At 49.1% G+C, this 20,627-nt stretch overlaps 1 protein-coding gene across 3 annotated transcripts in view; it reads right to left on the bottom strand.

Moving 5' to 3' along the window:
• Window positions 1-301: 301 nt before the first annotated feature.
• The window catches only part of TRPV2 (transient receptor potential cation channel subfamily V member 2), a 40,489-nt gene continuing 20,163 nt past the window's right edge, over window positions 302-20,627 (bottom strand). For 2 of the 3 annotated variants that reach the window (XM_044002190.1, XM_044002191.1), the window contains exons 7-16: window positions 19,928-20,101; window positions 18,135-18,290; window positions 16,882-16,977; window positions 15,390-15,460; window positions 12,143-12,308; window positions 11,516-11,582; window positions 9,982-10,280; window positions 8,843-8,970; window positions 5,390-5,484; window positions 302-2,551 (exon numbers count right to left, since the gene is read on the bottom strand). In XM_044002190.1, coding sequence (XP_043858125.1) covers window positions 2,463-2,551; window positions 5,390-5,484; window positions 8,843-8,970; window positions 9,982-10,280; window positions 11,516-11,582; window positions 12,143-12,308; window positions 15,390-15,460; window positions 16,882-16,977; window positions 18,135-18,290; window positions 19,928-20,101 — 1,341 coding nt within the window. In that variant the 3' untranslated portion in view covers window positions 302-2,462. Of the gene's footprint in view, window positions 2,552-4,670; window positions 5,084-5,389; window positions 5,485-8,842; window positions 8,971-9,981; window positions 10,281-11,515; window positions 11,583-12,142; window positions 12,309-15,389; window positions 15,461-16,881; window positions 16,978-18,134; window positions 18,291-19,927; window positions 20,102-20,627 lie in introns of those variants that run through there. The other variant, XM_044002192.1, reaches the window with a different exon arrangement.

Raw genomic sequence — 20,627 nt, 5'->3', positions numbered from 1 at the left:
TGATGAGGGCCTTGAAGTTATTCAGGGAGAGAAGGAAACCTTCTATGGGATCTCTGCAAGGAAAGGTCGTGGATGGACAAGAGCAGGCATTCTTGGCAAATGCTTAGAAGTGAGTTTCAGAGGTTACAAACTTGGGTGCCTGGAAGGATGTTGTTGGGAAACATTGGGAGGAAGAGGACTGGATTAGGGAGGGAGCCAGGGCTGAAGCAGAGGAGAAAGATTTGGCTGAAACATCAGATCTGAGAGTCATCCGCAGAGAGGCAGGGATTGATTAGAATTTAATTACATAATTTATTGCATCATCTATGTAGTACATATATTAATTGATTCAAATCAATACAAATTTATTCAATGCCTACTAAGGACAAGACACTGTGCTATGATGCCCTGAAGACAGAAAGATGAGAAAAGACAAAGATCTTTCCCTCAGTGACCTTACAATCTTTTTGAAGGAAAATGATATGTGCACATTGTGGTTCAATGAAGGCAAAGGAGAGATCCAAGTAACTACAAGAAAATGGGAGGAGGGAGAGCCCCCCTCCAGCTGAGGGGCTCAGCAAACAGTGGTGCCCAGTTTGAAGAGAGGGGCCCTCACAGGTGGAGCCCATCAGAATACCCAGGCTGGAGGGGGAATGTCAGTGGAGGAGACAGCTAGCAACCCAGTTTGGCTGGAACAGAGAGTGGGGAGAGCAGGAGACCACACTGGGAGCGAGCCGGGAAAATTAGGTGGGAACCTGACTGTTCTGAAGCTTTTAAATGCCAGGCTCGGGCATTTCATTTGACAAATCATTTGGTATCTCTTCTGGGCTCCATTTCCACTAACTGCCTCCTACAATGCCTTGTGAAGGTAACTTGAAGGCTACATCAAGCAGCCAATTGGCCGGCACTTAGGAAGCACCAATGCAATGCCAGGCACCGTTCTCAGAGCTGGGAGTACAAAATTAAAACAAAAACAAACCAGCGCTCCCTCTCCGGGGCTTCCATTCTAGGTCATGCTCTGGAAGGTCCTACCTCGTTCAGCAGAGCACAGGCTAACTTTGTCGTATTGAAAAGGGCTCAGCAGCAGCATGCTGGCTGAGACTCACAAAGAGGTTTGCTTAAATGTAGGTTTGCCTCAGTGGAGGGGGTGCATACACTGATTAAATCAGGCATCTTGGGAGTGTGAGGTTGGCTGGTGTGCCGGACATTAGGGGAGGTCAAAGGATGCTTAGGCCTTGTGCTCAGGAAGCTTGCAGTCTACTACAGGCTACCAGACAACTCATGGGGCCCAGCATCCCCTGCCCCATCACCACCTCTCCCCGTACATCACCTTGCCTCTTCTGGGCTGCTAGTTTCTAGTCCTGGGAGCCCATCTTTGGAAAGGTTGTGTCTACACACACCCAGAAAGTGAATTACCTGCATTCTCAACTCTGTGTGTGTAGACACAGCCTAGACATCTGCCCAGTCCTGGCATGAATGCCATGTAGCCAGCTGGGTTGGAGGGCTTGTCTTGTCTCTTAGTTCCCGAGAAGGGGAGTCCTCATTTCTGCAGCTTGTCCCCCAGGGCCCACCCTTGTAGTTTCAGGCACTTGGGGCCAAATGGAGATTGACTTGGGGGTGCTTCAGGGACCCCCACACACACAGGATCACAGAATTGGCATTTGAGGTCATCAAAGTCAAACCCCCTCATTTTAGAACAGAAAGAGGAAATGACTTAACCACAGGCACATAGCAAACAAATAGCAGAACCCAAGACCTCTTTCTCCAAATCCAGTAGTTTTTACGTGGTACCATGCAATTATTACTACTACTACTACTACTACTACTACTACTACTACTACTACTACTACTACTATTACTATTACTACTACTTTACCACCCAATAAAAGCTAGCATTACTATGGGGCTTTTGAGGTCTGCAAAGTACCTTACATATATTATCTCATTTGACCCTCACCACAACTGTGTGAGGTAGGTGCTATTTATCCCCATTTTTCAGATGAGGAAACTAAGGCTCAGAGAGATTAATTGACTTGCCCAGGGTCACACAGCTAGCAAGGACCCGAGGGAGGATTCAGACTCAGGTCTTCCCAGCTCCAGCCAACACCAAGCTGCCTTGCAGATCGTAGATTTAAAATTGGAATAGGCCTTTGAGATCATCTAGCCCACTCTGCTTTTTTTCACAGATGCGGAAACAGAGAAGAGAAGTGATTTGTCCAAGGTTCCCCCCGGTGCATCACGCAACAGAGGCAGGGTTCTGTCCTAGCCTAAGCGTCTAAGGCAGCTCTATTCTAACACCACAAGAAGAATTGAGCATGAAAACCCATGTGGGTCCCTGCGCACGAGGTGCTTCTCCGTCGGGCACATGAGGAGTGGGCTGTCCTCCTTCCAGGGGTCAGCACATTGGTGGACTTGGCTCCTGCTCTGATCTCCTTGCCACCTGCACTTGATTCCGGGCACGGCTGCATGGGCCATTCCCAAACTCAGGCACTTAAAGTCTGGAGGGGCACCTGGTCCTCTGAGGCCGGTTCATCCCTGCTCCTCGATGACAATAGTTGTTTCCAGGTCGTGCCTAGACCAAAGAATAAAGGGCTCTAGTGGTAGAGGGCAGTGTGTTCTGAGAGAACAAATCCATTCCCCCAAGTTGGTGGTGGGGAGAGGGGGAGCAGTTGGGCACGAAAGGTCATTTTGGGAAATCATCAGGGGGTGTGCCCATCCCCACCCCCAAGTTAGCCACAGCATCAGATCCAACGAGCCACAAAAGCAGGAAAACTACCACCCAGAGAGGGCCATGGGACGCTCCCTATGGAACGGTAGATAATAGATTTACAGCTGGAAGGGACCTTCAAGGCCACCTCATCCAACCCCCCCATTTTCCAAATGAGAAAACTGAGACTCAGAGAAGATGAGAGATTTCCCCCAAGGGCACATGCACAGGAGTAGCAGAGCCAAGATTTTAACTCAGCTCCTCTGATTCCGGATATGGTTGGATGTTGTCCTTTGTGTTCCAGGAAGAACAAAATTACATCACTATGTCGGGGTCAAGGTATGGTGTGTCCGACCATGGTTGACCAGACCAATAGAGCTTGGAAGGCTTTATCAAATAGACCAACTCTCTCTCAACTCTCCCCCACACTTTCCCTGGCCAGCAGGGAGCCCGGATGCCCCTTTGAGAGCTCCTGCCCCATCCACCTCCCATCAGCCAGAGAAGTTACCATAAAGGATTCGGGCACAATCATTTGTGGAGGGATGAGAAGGGATAGGGTCACAGGAGAGGGCAGTAAATAAACCATGGAAAAGGAAGGATTTTTAGAACTCCTCCTGTTCAACAGAGAAGAAAATGGGTCCAAGAGATGAAAATATTTGCCCAAGTTCACAAAGCTGGTTAGTGTAAGAGCAGGAAGTAGAAACCCTGGGGGCTCCCTGGCCCCTGAATCTGGGGATCTTTCCACTTGTTCATTGTATAATGACCCCTTTAAGGGAGCCACAAAATTTTCAGGGTTTTTTGTTTGTTTATTTTTGTTTTCCTTTGTTTTTGTGAGGCAATGAGGGTTAAGTGACTTGCCCAGGGTCACATAGCTAGTAAGTGTCAAGTGTCTGAGGCTGAATTTGAACTCAGGTCCTCCTGAATCCAGGGCAGGTGCTTTACCTACTGTGCCACTTAGCTGCTCCTGGAGCCAAAAACTTTTCATTCTGAAGTGCCCCCCAAATAATTATTATTATCATTATCATTATTGTTTCCATTTACCTGTCTTTTTTCTTGTTAGTACAAACCACTTTCTTTATGACCACTGTGAGGTAGTTGGAATAAGCCTTGCTACATGTATAAGGAAACCAAGGCTTTGAAGAGATGTGAGTTGACTTATCCAGAGCTAAAAGGGACCTTGAGGTCATCTAGTCCCCAGCTTCTTAAACTGTGGGTTGTGACCCCCCATGGGGTGGAGGAACTGAATGTGGGGATCACAAACAACTTGGCAACAGTAAACGGTTATGTATACCTGTTTTATATACCTGGGGTCACGTAAAAATTTTTCTTGCAATAAAGAATCATGGGGGCAGCTAGGTGGCACAGTGGTTAAAGCACCGGCCCTGGATTCAGGAGGACCTGAGTTCAAATCCAGCCTCAGACACTTGACAGTTACTAGCTGTATGACCCTGGGCAAATCACTTAACCCTCATTGCCCAGCCAAAAAGAAAAAAAAAAAAGAAGGAAAAGGATTCATGAGTGGAAAAAGCTTCAGAAGCCCTGATCTATTCTAACCCCTCGATTTTACAGATGAAGAAACTGAGGCTCAGAGAGAAGAATGCCTAATGTAACACAGCTATTAAGTATCTGAGCCAGTATCCCTGTTCATCTGTGTTCATCATTTTCTCTACTGTACTTAGGGACCATTTGGCTTAATGAGCATTTAAAATTTATTAGGCACCTACTGTGCGCAAGGGTGTTGTTCTTGGGCCCCTGTGCCTTCTCCATCCCTTAGTGCAATTGTGAAGTTGGAGAAGTTTGTGTTGATGCTATGAGCCTTCTTGGACCATATGATTCCTGCCCTAGGAGAGCTTATTATTATTATTATTATTATTTACTGAAGATTCCGCAGGAAGGGATCTAATCAGGGATCACACTTTTTAAAAATAACTGAAAATGGGGCCCTGGAGTCAGGAGGACCTGAGTTCAAACTGGGCCTCAGACAAGTAACACTTATTAGCTGTGTGACCCTGGGCAAGTCACTTAACCCCAATTGCCTCAAAAACAAAACAAACAAAACAACAACAAAAAATAACTGAAAAGATATCAGCAACTGCTGACCTTCACACCTGATTTCTTATGTCTATATAGTACAAGAAAAATCTCTATGCACACCCAAAACCAGCTTCCTGGATGGCAGCATGAGAACAGATGAACTTTTGTAGCCCATTTCCTCCAAAAGACCACATCTGAGAACAGATGATCGAGCGGATGGTCTGCAGGCACCTGCACACTCATCGAAAACAGCTGCCCCTTAACTCTGGCCCGTGCTTGGGGTCCGGAAGGCAAACAGTGGTGGAGGGATTCTGCCCAGAGTTCTCCCTGTGTCCCAGCAAAGATCCTATGGATCCAAAGAGTCTTAAAGGAGAGAAATGGTGGGAAAATTCATCACTTCTGGCAGCTAGGTGGTGCAGTAGATAAAGCACCGCCCTGGATTCAGGAGGACCTGAGTTCAAATTTGACCTCAGACACTTGATACTAGCTGAGTGACCCTGGGCAAGTCACTTAACACTCATTGCCCCACTTCTTCAGTGGCTGCAGGGGTTGTGGTGTGGAAAGTTGAGTTATCTACTCTGGTGTCCCTTGTTGTTAGGGAAACCTGCTGCTAAGGATTCTTGGGCCCTGGAGAGGGGCATGGCCAGGGCCCAGGGGGAGCAGACTCACCTGGAAGGGCCTTCCCCTGTTCCAGTGTACCCTCTGGTTCTTCCTTCAGCGTCTGTAGCTCCTTCTCCCATGTGGCCCAGTTCACCTCCTCCACTCTGCAGACCAGAATTATCACAGGATCATAGATTTAAAGCTGAAAGTCACCTTAGAGGTTGCTGAGTTCAACCCTTTCATTTGAAAGATAAACTGAGGCTCCTGGAAGTTAAATGATCTTCACAAGGTCACAGATAGTAGGTGTCAGAGTCAGAATTAGAACTCGGGTCCTCTTTCCATGATACCTCACTGAGCCATCCTTCCCAGGGGCTCCCACAGGGGCTATGTATAAAGCCAAATTCCCAGCTGTACCCAGGCTGAGGTGGGCAGAATTGCTAGGGTCACAGACTTGATTTCCTGCCCCCAAACACACACTCAGACACAGTGGGTGAGAGAGGCCCTGTATAGGCAGGGGCCAGTGGCTCCTACTCTTATCCCGGAGTGGAGAGAAATCTCTTCTTTAAATCCCTTGGGAATAGGACCCATTTTTGCCCTTTTTTCCCCTCCACTGGCACAGTAAATGCTTGTGGATTGACTCATCGCACTGTTGGTTTGGAATATAGTGCTCGACACGCAGCAGGCACTTAATAAATGTCTGTCGGTAGATTCATTGTTAGAACATCGGCTGCCTTGTCAATGGAGGCTGCCCCCAGGACCATCTGGGGATTGAGGCAGAGCTAGGAGGGCCACTGAACCTCAAACTCAAAACAGGGCCCCAGAGCCTTCCAGTTAAGTCAAATCATCAAGTATTAATTAAGCTCCTACTATGTGCTAGGGATATGAAGAAAGGCAAAAACAGCAGCCTGCTCTCAAGGTAAGCAATCGTCACCTTCTGGTGATGGGACACCAGTATTAGTATCAATGATATTGGCGGTCTATAAACTGTGTGTGACTTTATATACAAGTAAATTTGTCCCTGTCCTATTTAGTATGTTTGCACAGAAAAAGGCTAGAATTTAATTGGTCAAATAATTGTTTGCATATAAATTTTATCTCATTTTTTGGTTCCTTATTTTGTGTTTATGTGTCTTCATTTTTAAAAGTGTATGGCCAAGGGGCAGCTAGGTGGCATAGTGGATAAAGCACGGGCCCTGAAGTCAGGAGTACCTGAGTTCAAATCTGGCCTCAGACACTTAACACATACTAGCTGTGTGACTCTGGGCAAGTCACTTAACCCCAATTGCCTCACTAAAAAATAAAAAAATGTATGGCCAAAGGGCAGCTAGGTGGCACAGTGGATAAAGCACGGGCTCTGGAGTCAAGAGTACCTGAGTTCAAATCTGGCCTCAGACATTTGACACTAGCTGTGTGACTCTGGGCAAGTCACTTAACCCCAATTGCCTCACCAAAAAAAAAAAAAAGTATGACCAAAGGGATCACAGGTCTGTTTGCCTCCTCCCGCCTTTGGGAGCCCCTCCCTCACCTGCCAGCTCATCCTTCCCTAGAAAGTGCCTAAACCCAAGTACCCAAGTCAACACACAACTTTGCTGGACCTTGCTCCCCGTTCTCCTCCCCGGCTAAAGTCCTACAATTGTTTTCAACTGTACAAGTGCAGAATAAGGGATGACCTGGCTAAGGTACACGTTGACTTTGGAGTAACAGGACCTGAGTGCAAATCTCATTACAGAGACTGCCTCTGTGATCTTAGGTAAGTCACAGCCTCTCAGGACTCAGTTTCCTCATCTGTAAAAGGAGGAGGTTGGACTAAATGGCCTATGAGGTGGTTTGATACGGAGGACCGAGTGTGGACCCGGAGTTAGGAAGACCTGAATTCAAACCTGACTTCAGACGCTTGCTGTGTGAGTCACTTCACCTCTGTTTGCCTCAGTTTCCTCTTCTGTAAAATGGGGGTCGATAACGGTGCCCACCCCCCACCCCCCCGGGTTGTTGTGACGCTGTTTGTAAAGCGCTTTGCAAACCTTAAAGGGCTAAATAAATGCTGTATGTTATGACGATGACAACACGGGAGTCTTTAGGCTGATCGACAGTGTTGCGAGGCAAGCTCCCCGACACTGATGTGGGCTTGGGACCTATTGACAGAAGCGTCCAGAATGGACCTATTGTCCTCTGTCCTGATCCCACACATCTGGAACCACAGCCCGAATGGACTGGGCACGTGACTTGCTGCCATCTTGTGGCAGACAGGGGTATGACAGTCACAACCGTGAAGTCTGTCCTGAAGCCTGGAGGCTCCTTGCTGGCTTTCTGATTCCCTCAGGACCGGTTCCCTCTCTGTGCCCCTCCCCCCCCATCTCACTTAGGTTGCAGGGTGGTCCCTCTCGGGCTCTCACTGTGGGACGGAAGGCTTGCTTCCTTGTTAAGGGATCACAGGTGCAGAGCCGGGCCGGGACCTGAGAAGCTGTGGGATCCATTTTACAGATGAGGCTAAGTGTCAGAGAAACCTTTTTTTGGGGGGGGGGCAATGAGGGTTAAGTGACTTGCCCAGAGTCACACAGCTAGTAAGTGTCAAGGGTCTGAGGCCGGATTTGAACTCAGGTTCTCCTGAATCCAGGGCCGGTGCTCTATCCACTGCGCCATCTAGCTGCCTCCCAAGAGGCCCCTTTTATTTTTTTTTTAAGTGAGGCAATTGGGGTTAAGTGACTTGCCCAGGGTCACACAGCTAGTAAGTGTTAAGTGTCTGAAGCCAGATTTGAATTCAGGTCCTCCTGACTCCAGGGCTGGTGCTCTATCCACTGCGCCACCTAGCTGCCCCCCCCCCCCCCCCCCCCCCCCCCCCCCCGCCAGAGGCCCCTTTTGAAGCCAGGTCCTCTGACTGCAGAGGCTGATGCTCCTTCCGTCGCCCCTCCCAAGCCGCTAAGGTTCCAGGCCCGGGTCGGGCCCACTGAACTCTGAGCTCTGAGGCTCGTCTGCCAGGCTCCCGTGCAGAGATCCCTGAGTGTCTGTTACTACAGCCCGAGCTCACGCCACTGTTGGGGAGCTTGCCGTGGGACACTGCCCATCCACTCTACCGAGAGCACCACGTCTTAGAATGATAGATCTAGGGCTGGGACGGACCCCAACACGTCATTGTCAGGGTTTGGCCTTGCCCATTGGCTTTGAACGTCAGCATCTTTGTGGGGTCCTAAAGGCTGTAGATTATAAGGAGTGAAAAGACGTTGGGAGGGAGTCGGGAACAGACACAGCCCTGTGGGGGAGGGGGAGAGGGGTTAGGAGCCTCATCCATAGCTCATCAATATGGAGGGTGGGGCTGGAGTCCGCTGGGGGCAGGGCCCTGGCATCCGGGAGGCTGCCTGAGGTCACCAGGTCCAGTGTGCTCGAGGACTTCCTAGCCGGAGAAGGCTACACCCAGCATGAGGGGCGGGGGTGGGGGTGGGGGCAGGGGTTGGGTGGGGGTAGGGATGGGGGGTTGGGAACCTTCTTCCACTTTCATAACCCCCCCATCCCCTCCCCCCAACTCACCTGAAGCACCATCTCTCATCCGGCTTCTGGTCCGGAGTGGTGCCCACCGAAAGGAGAATGCCCGAGCGCTCCTTCTTTCTCTTGCACCACCAGTAGCCCCTCTCCATCTCTAGAACCGAGATGGCTCTCTGAGAACAGAAGAGGTGCCCCAGGAATGAGCAGACGCCCTCCCTCCGGGTGGAAGACAGGGCCCAGCCCAAGTGAGAGGAGAGGGAGGCTGCCTTGGGGCGCCTGCTTAGAGAGCAGGCCTTGATTCTGTGCGGGGCTCACTCTATTTGGCCGTCCTCCTCCTCCCCATCTCCTGGGCTTCTGCTGGCCTGAGCGAGCCAGCACTGCCAGTGCCCGTCCCTAGGGTGGCCTTCTCCCAGGCGTACCCGCTGCCACCCTCCGCCTCTCCTAGTTCAACTATACTTGGAACCCAAACCTTCTCTACTCTTTTTGCCTCGTATCTGGTGAGGATTCTCCCCTCTCTGCTCATCTCTACCCACAGCCTGGCCAGGGGCAGAGGCCCTCTCCTCCCAGTCTCCTAACTGGATACTGTTAATTTCTTCAGACCCATGTAAGCCGGGGCTCTGCCCCATGCCCTCATTTGTGCCCTCTCGGTTCCCCTGTACCAAAGTGTCCCCATTTCCCATGTGAACAAAGCCCTGAGAGGAGAAGCAATCTGCCTAAGATTACACTATGGTTCCGCTGCTCTTTGAGGGCAAAGCCCAATACATTGTTTGTCTTTGTAACCCAGACACCCAACCCAGTGCCTGGCACATGTGAGTGCTTGATAAATATTGGTTGAATTGACCCCCCAAAAAGGACCTCGGTTATTTGATTCTCAGTCCAATAATTCCTCCTGCTTTCTCTCCTATTCCCAGGACTCTGGGATCCCTGAGCAGGGACAGATCACAGGTTCCTAGATCAAGTCACTGGGGTCAAACTCCTCATTTTACAGATGAGGAAACTGAGGCACGGAGAGGTTAAGAGACTTGCCCAGGGTCACACAAACAGTGAAGTGGCCAGGCCAGAAGCCAGACTGGTGTCTTCTGTCTCCAGATCCAGCTCCGCTTTGCCTTCCCCACCCATCTCCTCCAGTTCCCTGCTCTGCCTCAGTTTCCTCCCCTGTCAAAGGAGGGGCAGGCGGGGCAGACCTGCAGCTTCCAGATGCTCCAGCTGTCGGTGGCCACGCTGTTGACTGTCTCACTCATGAGAGCGATGAGCATGTTGAGCAGGAGGATGTAGGTGAGCAGCACGTAGGCCAGCAGCAGGAACATGATGAAGCCCTCGAACTTCAGCTCCTTGTGGAACTCCAGCTCCCCCATGCCGATGGTGAACTTGAAGAGCTCCAGGGAGGCCTCCACGAAGCCGCCGTAGGGGGCCTTGTCCTCCTCGGCCAGCGACTGGTTGGAGAAGCTGGGCCGGGGGCCTTCCCGGCTCAGGCTCACCAGCGCTGCAAGGCAAGGCAACCATTAGCACGGTCAAGGCCTTACTGTACACCAGGCACAGAGCTGAGGGCGGGGGTACGGGGCCTGCCCGAGGGGAGGAGACAGCATGCAAACACTCGGCAAACACAAGGCATTGATACCAGATAAATAAGAGCGGTTCAATACAGGGAAGACACGAACGGTTTTGTTTAAATTTTTTTTTTGGGGGGGGGTGAGGCAATTGGAGTTAAGTGACTTGCCCAGGGTCACACAACTAGTAAGTCTCAAGTGTCTGAGGCTGGATTTAAATTCAGGTCCTCCTGAATCCAGGGCTGGTGCTCTACCCACTGCGCCACCTAGCTGCCCCAGGGAAGACACTAACTAACGTTAAGGAGAATTGGGAGGGGCTTCTTCTAGAAAGAGGGTTTTAGCTGGGATTTGAAGGAAGCCAAGGAATCTGGGTGGCAGAGATAAGGAGGGAGAGAATTCCAGGCATGGGGCACAGGCAGGGGAAATACCTGGAGCTGGAGGATGGAGGGTCTTGTTGGAGGAACAGCAAAGCATCCAGTGTTGCTGGATTGCAGGGTATGGGGGGGAGGGGGTGTAATGTGTAAGAAGCCTGAAGCGGGGAGGGGGGAACGCTTCTTTTATAAAAGGCTTTGAACACAAACAGGATTTTCTGTCTGATCCTGGAGGTCAAAGGAAGCCCTTGGGATTGATTAGGGGGGTCAGACCTGTGCTTTATAGGAAGATCAATTTTTTTTTTTTAATCTCTTGTTAAGGGGCAGCTAGGTGGCGTAGTGGATAGAGCACGGGGCCTGGAGTCAGGAGTACCTGAGTTCAAATCCAGCCTCAGACACTTAACACTTACTAGCTGTGTGACCCTGGGCAAGTCACTTAACCCTAATTGCCTCACTAAAAAAAAAACAAAAAAACAAAATAAAAATCTCGTGTTAAGAAATTTTATTTTTTCCTTTGAAACTGTTGATGAAAGCACATAAAATTACAAGTGGAAGAAACGTCATGCCACAGAATTGCATAGAATTATTACCAAAATGTGAATTTTGCATTTGAAACAATTTGAGACAGATAAACCAAAATATGTACATTTTAAGAGCTCAAATATTTTGTCCTTAGCAAGATCAATTTGACAGATGATTGGGAGAGGGAGGGACTGGAGCTGGGAGAGACCTGGACAGATGGCAAACCAGGTATGGGTGGGTCTGGGAAGTGGGGGGGGGGCAGCAAGGGAAGACCTTACCTATGGCAAAGCCGAACAGGAAGACAAAGTAGACCAAGAGGAAGCGCAGCAGATCTCGGAGGATGACCTGCAACAGACCCCCAAGGGCAGCCCCATAAAGGAAGGAAACCTTAGATCTAGGGACCCCAAGTTCCCAAGGTAGAAGGTGTCGGAATCTAAACTTGGCTCTAAGTTTAGTGACCTAAACCCTGGACGACGCTGACTCTCTTGTGACGAGTAAAAAAATTCTTCCTCTGGTGAGCAACCTGCCGGGGGTGAACCTCTGCAAATGGATCTAGGCTAAATATTCCATTTGATTCAAATCTACAGACATTTGTTATGTTGTCTTCCCCCTAGAATGGAAGCCTCAGGCGGGCAGGGACCATTTCACAGTCTTTGTATGGCCAGTACTTAACACATCCAGCATGTTATTCATAAATGATTGATGGGAGGTAGCTTAAGAAATGCTTGTTGGTTAACTGACTGTCCCCTGTCCAGCCTTAAAATGCAGGAATATTACTGGGTCTTGCTGCCCAATTGTCCTCTGCCCGAGTAGGAACAAGCCTCAGTTTCTCCTGTTTTTCCTCTTCCCAGTTGGGAGGACCCCTTAGAGCCGGGGGGAGGGAAGATTGGGGGTGATGCACCCACCTTCTGGATCATGACGCTGTAGATGCCCGTCTGCTGGAAGCCTCGGGTGTAGTAGAGAACGTTTATCCAACCCAGGACCAAGGAGAAAACCAACATGGGCAGGTACAAGCTGAGCTCCAAGAAACACAGCACTTGGGCCACCACCGACGTCAGTGCCTGGCTTAGGCTGCGGGAGAAGACATAGGCATCAAGCCGGCTGACAGCAGAGCTGCTCCCCAGCCTGGGGGCTTCCCCAAGCCCCTTGTCTCAGGCCTGCCTACACATACTCAGAGAAATTCAGCTCAAAGTTAAAAAAAAAAATCCCTTATAGAAATAGTATGGGGTAGTGGAAAGGGATCTTAGTTTGGAGTCCCAGGTCCTGGGTTCAAATCCTGACTCTGCCACTTACTGCCTTCGCTTTCCTTATTTGGAAAAGGAGAGATCTGGCTGGGTTGATTCTTAAGGCTCCTTCCAACTCTAATTCCCTGACATACAGTTTAGAAAGAGTGGATTATTTGAGAATTTCTGACTTCATTTCAACCTTGGGTGGTATCAGTTCAAGCCCAGTTCCCAGATAAGCCTTCTCTCATTCCAGAGAGGGGAGAGTGATAGATAAGGGGGTGGGGATGGTGAAGGGGAGGAAAGCCAGAGGATAATGAGTAAACTTCAGGATTAACCCAGGATTCCTTTCTGTGGAAACAGGAGCAAGGACTAAGCTCTCTGGGAGCTGGCCTGGCTAGCTGGCCCTTCAACTGGACAGAGAGGCCAACAGGCCCCCACACCATATCCTCCTGAATCCTAGGAGATGCCAACTTAAATTCTTTGACTCTTTTTCTTAATTTCTCTCCCTAAATTTCAGCTCTTGCACCTAATTTATCTCAGTTTACCTATCTGTCAAATAGGGAAAGTAAAGCCTGCTCTGCCTGCTCATGAGTTTTCTGAGAATTGAATGAGATAATGTAGATGAATAGGTATTGGAGGGACCTTCAAGGTCCTGTAATCTACCCCCTTCTCTCATTTTAATGAGGAAGACACTGAGGGGGGGAGAGGGTTGAGAGGTTCTCCAAATTCACTACAATACACTATATTATATAACCCTGAAATATTTTATAAATGCCATCTATTACTTAGACAAGACCTGTGGCAGTTATCAGTGCAGAATATTCCCAGATGAGGAAATTCTCTACCAATACAAGTTGGCAGATTTATAGCCTTAAAAGAGTGAAGGGAGTGAGTGCCCATCAGTTGGGGAATGACCTAAAAGTTATGGTCTAGGAATGCAGTGGAAGGCTATTGTGCTGTGAGAAATGGAGGGGATGGTTTTTGAGAAACCTGGGAAGACTTATATGAACTGATGCAGAGGGAAGGGAACAGGACTAGGAGAACAATGTATACTGTAACAACAACATTGTAAAGACTTTGGAGGACCTAAGGACTCTGACCAGTGACATGACCAGCCATGACGGCAGAGGAGGATGAAGAGTCCTGGCAGAGAGGAAGGACTGAGAGGGCAGAATGAGGGATGTTTGTTTTGCTTGACTGAACATGTTTGTAACAAGGGGTTTGGTTTTCCTTCTTCCTGGGGTGGGGGGCGGTGGGAGGGAGAGAAGGCAGATGTTCATCGATTGAAAAAATACAATTTAATTTTTAAAATTTAAAAAAGATTCATCAAAGGCACTGAACAGGTTAAGCAATTTGCCCAGGAACACAGAGCCAATAGGTACCAGTGGCAATACTTTAACCTTTGTCTTTCTTTTTTTGTTGTTTTTTGGTTTTGGTGAGGCAATTGGGGTTAAGTGACTTGCCCAAGGTCACACAGCTAGTAAGCGGCTAGTGTCTAAGGCTGGATTTGAACTCAGGTCCTCCTGACTCCAGGGCTGGTGCTCTATCCACTGCGCCACCTAGCTGCCCCAACCCTTGTCTTTCTGACTCAGTGGCTAACTCTCTATCGCTTATCCAAGCTGCCTCACCATTTATCATTATGATAATTTTTCAAATAGAGACATTTGAGTCTGAATAATAATAATAATATTGTTGAGTTGTTTCAGTCATGTCCAACTCTTGGTGACCCCATCTGGAGTTTTCTTGGCAGTAATACTGAAATGGTTTTGCCATTTCCTTCTCCAGCTTCGTTTGACAGATGGGGAAACTGAGGCACACAGGATGAAATGACTTGCCCAGAGTCACACAGCTAGCTAATAAGTGTCTGAGACCAGATCTGAACTCAGCAAGATGAATTTTCCTGGCTCTGTATCCACTTCGCCACCTAGGTTTGCAAAATGCTTTACAAATTTTATCTCCTTTGATCCTCCCAACAACTGTCAGAGGTAGATATGCCCATTTTACAGTTAAGGAAACTGAGGCAGAGGTTGTGACTTGCCCAGAGTCACACAGTTTGTAAATGTCTGAGGCTGGATTTGAACTCGGCTCCTCCTGATTCCAGGTCCGGAGCTCTAGTCTGTCACTATCTACTCTGTGTCACAAGTGTATTGTGAGGGGGCAGCTAGGCGGCGCAGTGGATAAAGCACTGGCCCTGGATTCAGGAGTACTTGAGTTCAAATCCAGCCTCAGACACTTGACACTTACTAGCTGTGTGACCCTGGGCAAGTCACTTAACCCCTATTGCCCCGCAAAAAAAAACCCAAAAAACAAGTGTATTGTGAGGATCAAGCCATGGCCTGTGTGAGTATCAGACATCATTCACACAGTAGCTGGACTCGAGGGCCCTTGAGGTCCCCTCTAGCCCTAATTATGTCAAACTGCAAAGGAGCAGCCACAGATCTCTGGGTCATTCTAAGGGGGCGAGGGAAGATCCAAGCTGGATTTCCCGGAGAGATGTCCTATGGGCCAAGATTTAGCCAAACAGGGGGTGGAGGCTGTTCCGGATCTACGGGACAGCCAGCAAAAGAAATGGTGACAGGGGCAGCTAGATGACGCAGTAGATAAAGCATCAGCCCTGGATTCAGGAGGACCTGAGTTCAAATTTGGCCTCGGACACTTGACACTTACTAGCTGTGTGACCCTGGGCAAGTCACTTAACCCTCATTGCCCTGCAAAAAAAAAGAGATGGTGACAGCTGTGCTGTGTGACTTTGGGCCAGTTGCTTTCTCTCTCTGAACCTCAGTCTCCCCCTGTAAAAATAGGGGAGCCGAACAATGTGATTGCTAAGGTCCCTCCAGTCCTGGGGTCCTAAGAGAGCAGAGGCAAACAGATGCTGGAATCTGAGACTGGGGTGCAGGCAGCTCATCCCCCAACGTCAGGGACGTACATGAGGATCTCAAAGTAGCTGTCGATGAACGAGGTCCAGATGAACAGACGTCTCCTCCAGAAGTACTGAAGCTGCCGAGACACAAGACCGACGGAGCATGAGAAGCGGCCCTGGACCCCAGGACAGCCTTGTGACCAAAGCGGCCTCTGACCCACCCTCCGGGGAGCTTCTGGGGAGGACACAGCGGTCATGCTCCCCTGGGGATGAGGAAAGCCCAAGTAGACCGGGAGCCCAGGGAAAGGAAGGCCTGGCAGTAATCACCCTTCTCAAGCACAGTTCTATGGAAGGAATATTGGGATGGAGTCAAAGCCTGGGTTCTAGTCTTCGATTTGCCACCTATAAGCTGTGTGACCCTGGGTAAGTCACTTGATTTCTCTGGGCCTCGAATGCTTTCTCAGTAAAATAAAGGTCTTGAACTGGATGACCCCTGAGGTCCCTTCCTGGTCTGACATTCCGTGTGTAAGGAATACCTTACCTTTTTCACAGTGGTTTTGGTTGGCTTGTTGTTTGTCCTTCATTCTCAAAGAACACAGTGACATCAAGGTGATGTCACGACTTGAAGTGAATTGGATTGAAGTGAGGGAGGGCTGTGCAAGGCCACCAACCTCATTCTCTCCTCCAGAGCCATCTGGGTCCAGTGGCAAGATATGTTATCAGGATGACTGGAGATGGTCCCAGATGTTTAAGGCAATTGGGGTTAAGTGACTTGCCCAGGGTCACACAGTTAGTAAGTGTCTGAGGTGAGATTTGAACTCAGGCCATCCCAACTTCAGGGCCAGTGCTCTATCCACTGCACCACCTAGCTGCCCTTTTGTCTGGGAGAGCTTCCCCAATTGGGAAAAATTCTCTGTGGACTACATCCCCCAGAAAGCTGAGGGGAGTGAAGTCCCTGTGGTGTGTCCCCTTTATCTGTTACACTGGCTCACCACTGAGCAGGGCCATAGGACCAAACAGTTCAATAGATTTGTGGAAGGGATAAAATTCAGTATTTAAATTTTTAAAACTTAATATTTTATTTTTCCCCAATTATATATAAAAATCCATTTTAACATTCTTTTTTCAAATTTTGAGTTCCAAATTCTCTTTCTCCCTCCCTTTCCCTTCATTGAAAAGGCAAGCAATTTGACATAGGTTACACATGTGTAGTCATGCAAAACACATGAAATTCCATTTTAAAAGCATTTATGAAGTACACATTTATTATATGCCAGGTGCCTGCTTGGGTTATAAAGACAAAAAATGAAAATAACTCAGTCCTCCATGAGTTTATTTGTACATGGAAAATTCAGTATAAAATACAGGCCAATTAATTTCTGGAGGAAGACACTGGCAGGAGGCAGGTAGTTGATCAGAATAGATTTCCCATATGCAGGGGCACTTGTACCACTAGGATGGGGCTGCTAAAGGTTATGGGGAGGTGACCCGGAGTTTGGGCCAGTTCTTACGTCTGCCACTGCCCAGTGGCCACGTGGGAGAAGGAAGAGGTACTCACCTGGCCAAAGAAGAGGTAGATTCCCCCAAAGAGAATGAAGATGTGTCCCATCAGGAGCATCGAGTTGCCCACTGTTGCCTTCAGCGGAATGAAGTTCTAGAGGAGAAAAGTCCAGAGCCGTCCTGAGGCCCCTGGCTCCTCTCATCCATGGCTGGTTTCCTCACTCTCCTTCCTATTTCCAGTCTTGATCCAGAGCAGGATCATGGGCTCCTCCTTGACTTACCATCAACCAACTGTCCCCTGACCCAGGCTACCCTCCTTCCTAAGGTTCTTCCTCTTTATTTCTCTTGATATTGTGCCCCACTTAAAAAAAAAAAAAGCATCCTTCCCCCTTCCCCTTAGGTTGTACCACCCCAGCCCTGTGTCTGAGATAGAAGGTGGTTCAGAGGTCATCTGGTCCAACTTATACCTGAACAATATGCTTTAGAAGTGGTTATTTAATGTTCCATGCAATATATTGGAATATTGCCCAGGCAGCATATTGGACAAGTGGTCAGCCAACTTTTCACACAATATACTGGAATATTGACCAGGCAGTAGATAAGACCAGTGGTCATCTAATCTCTCATGTGATAAACTGGAATACTGCCCAGATAATACACTCATAAGTGATCATCTAACCTTCCATACAATATTCACCCAATCTTTCACACAACATACTAGGATATTGCCCAGATAATATACTCACAAGTGGTTAGCCAATCTCCCATAAAATATTCATCCAATTTTTCACACAATATATTGGAATATTGACCAGACAGTATATTGAACAAGTGGTCAGCCAATCTTTCATACAATATATTAGAAAATTGCCCAGACAACATACTCACAAGTGGTCATCTAACCTTTCACACAATATACTGGAATACTGACCATATACTAGACAAGTGGTCACCCAATCTCACACAATATACTGGAATACCAACCATATACTAGACAAGTGGTCACCCAATCTCATACAGTATACTGGAATATTGACCAGACAATATACTCACAAGTGGTCATCTACTCTTCCTTACAATATTCATCCACCCTTTCATACAATATGCTGGAAGTGACCAGACAGTAGACTAGACAAGTGGTCACCCAATCTCTCATACAGTATACTAGAATATTGCTCAGATGTTCACAAATGGTCAGCCAATCTCCCCTGTCCCCCTGGCTGAGCCTCCCTCTTCTCCCAAAATCCCCCCTCGTCCATGTCCCTCCCCTTCCTCACCCTCCCCAGGGCCTTTGGACAGGGTGTGCCACACCTTGCCCAGAACAGGCTGGTGGTAGGTGACCGCTGTGAAGATCAGCATGTACAGGAAGTAAGAGATCAAGTTGAAGCGAAACCGGGTGGCCAGCGACTCCCATTTCTCCTGCAGTAGCTTGTTCAGGGGCTCCAAAGTCACCATCTTGTGTCGATTCTAGGAGAGGGACCCAAGAGAAGAGACCAAAGTGAGGCATTCACAAGGGGGAGACAAGCCACCCAAGGTCCAGCGAGACCCCACTGTCCCGTGCCTTCTGGCCCTGGGAGTGCCCCAGAGGGTTGGCAGCCCCATTGGGAGCCAATGGGGAGGTGGCCAAAGCCAGCACATCCCAACCGCCCTCGTAAGCCCATTGCAGGTAGCGACCGTTCCATTCTCTGTGCTTGTATGCCCAGCACCAGGCTTGCAGTAGGAGCCTAATTAATGCTTATTGGTTGATCGATGATAGCCCTCAGGGAAAAGGCTGTATGTCCATGAAAACATGGGAAATCTGAGCCAAAGACTTTATATCTGCGATGCTGGACCAGGGATTGGAGGAGAACCACTGGGATAGATGGAGCATCTTTCCAGGTTGGGTACCATAGAGCATTACATCCGAAGTAACGGGAGAAGACGATAGGATTTAGAGGCAGAAGGAATCATCTAGGCCAGTGATCCTCACACTTTTTGGTCTCAGCTAAAAATTACTGAGGACCCTCCCCCAAAAGCTCTCACGTATGTGGATTACAGCTGTGGGTATTTACTATACTAGAAATTAAAACGTCTTAGCATTCTTATAAAAAGAGTTTTGACTTTGAAGACCCTCCTGGAAGGGTCTCGGGATCCCAAGGGGAGGGTGCTTTGAGCTCCACTGATCTAGCAGAGGAGCAGAGAGGTGAAGAGACTTCCCCAAGCTCACACAGTAAGTATGAAGCAGAGTCCGGCTTCGAACCCAGGTCCTCGGACTTCAGCACCAGGACCAGCACTGGTCTTTCTGTAACAATGACGCATGGATCCAGTGCTTTCTTGCCTATGTAATCAGTATCTCATTTGATCATAATGAGGCCTGGGTGAGATAGGAGTAATGATGACGACCACTACTCAAGATTGTTTGGGATTCCCTTCCATTCCATTCCTATCTATCTTGTATTTTTGCACCTGGTCTCCCCCATTAGAATGGAAAGTCCTTGAGGACAGGGATGATGATGCTTAGCACAGTGCCTGGCACAAGGTAAACCCTTAGATGCTTGTTGACTGACTGATTGACTGACTGTCCGACTGCTGGAAAGTGAACCAAGGGCTTTCCCTGTGAGGCAGGTGACTCCTGTTTTACAGGGTGTCCTCAAAGTCCCAGTGCAGTTTTCCGACTGAGGAGGCCTCACCCAGAGGCCTTTTGGGTCACCCCATACACACGAGGAAGTTGAGCCTTTGGCCGAAGGGATCGGCCTGATGTCACAAAGCATGTAAGGGGCAGAGACACTTCCTAAGGGGGACTTAACGTGCAGGTGACACCTGCAGGGTCCTAGAAGGGGGAGGGGAGTGAGAGCACCTGGCCTTCACTCCCAGCTCTCCCACTTACTACCTGTGTGACCTTGGGCAAGTCTCTGCACCTCCTGGGGCCTCAGTTTCCTCATCTGTAGAATGAGGGGGCTGGCCTCAGTGACCTCTAAGATTCTCCATCTCTGAGTCATATGCAGTGTGTAAGCCTGGGGGCTGCTGGGAGGCTGACTGCTCTACACCAGGGTTCCTTGGGTACCCGTAGCCATCCCTGGGGTGTGTCCATCGCAGCTCTGGGGGTAGCTGGTCCTCTCACTCACCGGGGCCTTGCAGCCAAAGGCGATGATCTCCAGCACCGAGTTGTCCTCACAGCTGTCCACAGAGGACAGGTCATAGAGCGACACCTGCACAGGCCCGTACGTCCACTCAGTGAACTTCCGGGAGAGGTGGCGGTATTCCCCAGGGATCTCGCGCTGCAGGATGTGCTTGAAAACCTGGAGGGAAGACGTGGGGTGAGTCCTTGGCCACGCTTCTGCTCTCGTCTGGTCCCCCACCCCTACCCCATCCCAAGCGGTCTCCAGCACTGGCTCAGGTGTTGGGCCCATGAACAGAGGCCATCCAGGGGTCAGTCTGCAAAGAGCATTTCAAAGGACAAACTTGGCAGGGATCCCGGCCATGTGACCTTAAGAGCCCACAGTCATGGATTCAGAGTTGAAAGGGAGTTCAAAGCCATCTGGTCCAATTTCTTTTTTTTTTTTTTTGGTGAGGCAATGGTAACTTGCCCAGGGTCACACAGCTAGTAAGTGTTAAGTGTCTGAGGCCAGATTTGAACTCAGGTCCTCCTGAATCCAGGGCTGGTGCTTTATGCACTGCACCATCTAGCTGCCCCCCAATTCCATTTTTTTGGTTTTTTGTTGGTTTTTTTTAGTGAGGCAATTGGGGTTAAGTGACTTGCCCAAGGTCACACAGCTAGTAAGTGTTAAGTATCTGAGGCTGGATTTGAACTCAGGTACTCCTGAC

The sequence above is a fragment of the Dromiciops gliroides genome, chromosome 4 (assembly GCF_019393635.1).
Source record: "Dromiciops gliroides isolate mDroGli1 chromosome 4, mDroGli1.pri, whole genome shotgun sequence".
NCBI classification, from domain to species: Eukaryota; Metazoa; Chordata; class Mammalia; order Microbiotheria; family Microbiotheriidae; genus Dromiciops; species Dromiciops gliroides.
This window is presented reverse-complemented; position numbering and strand designations above follow the sequence as displayed.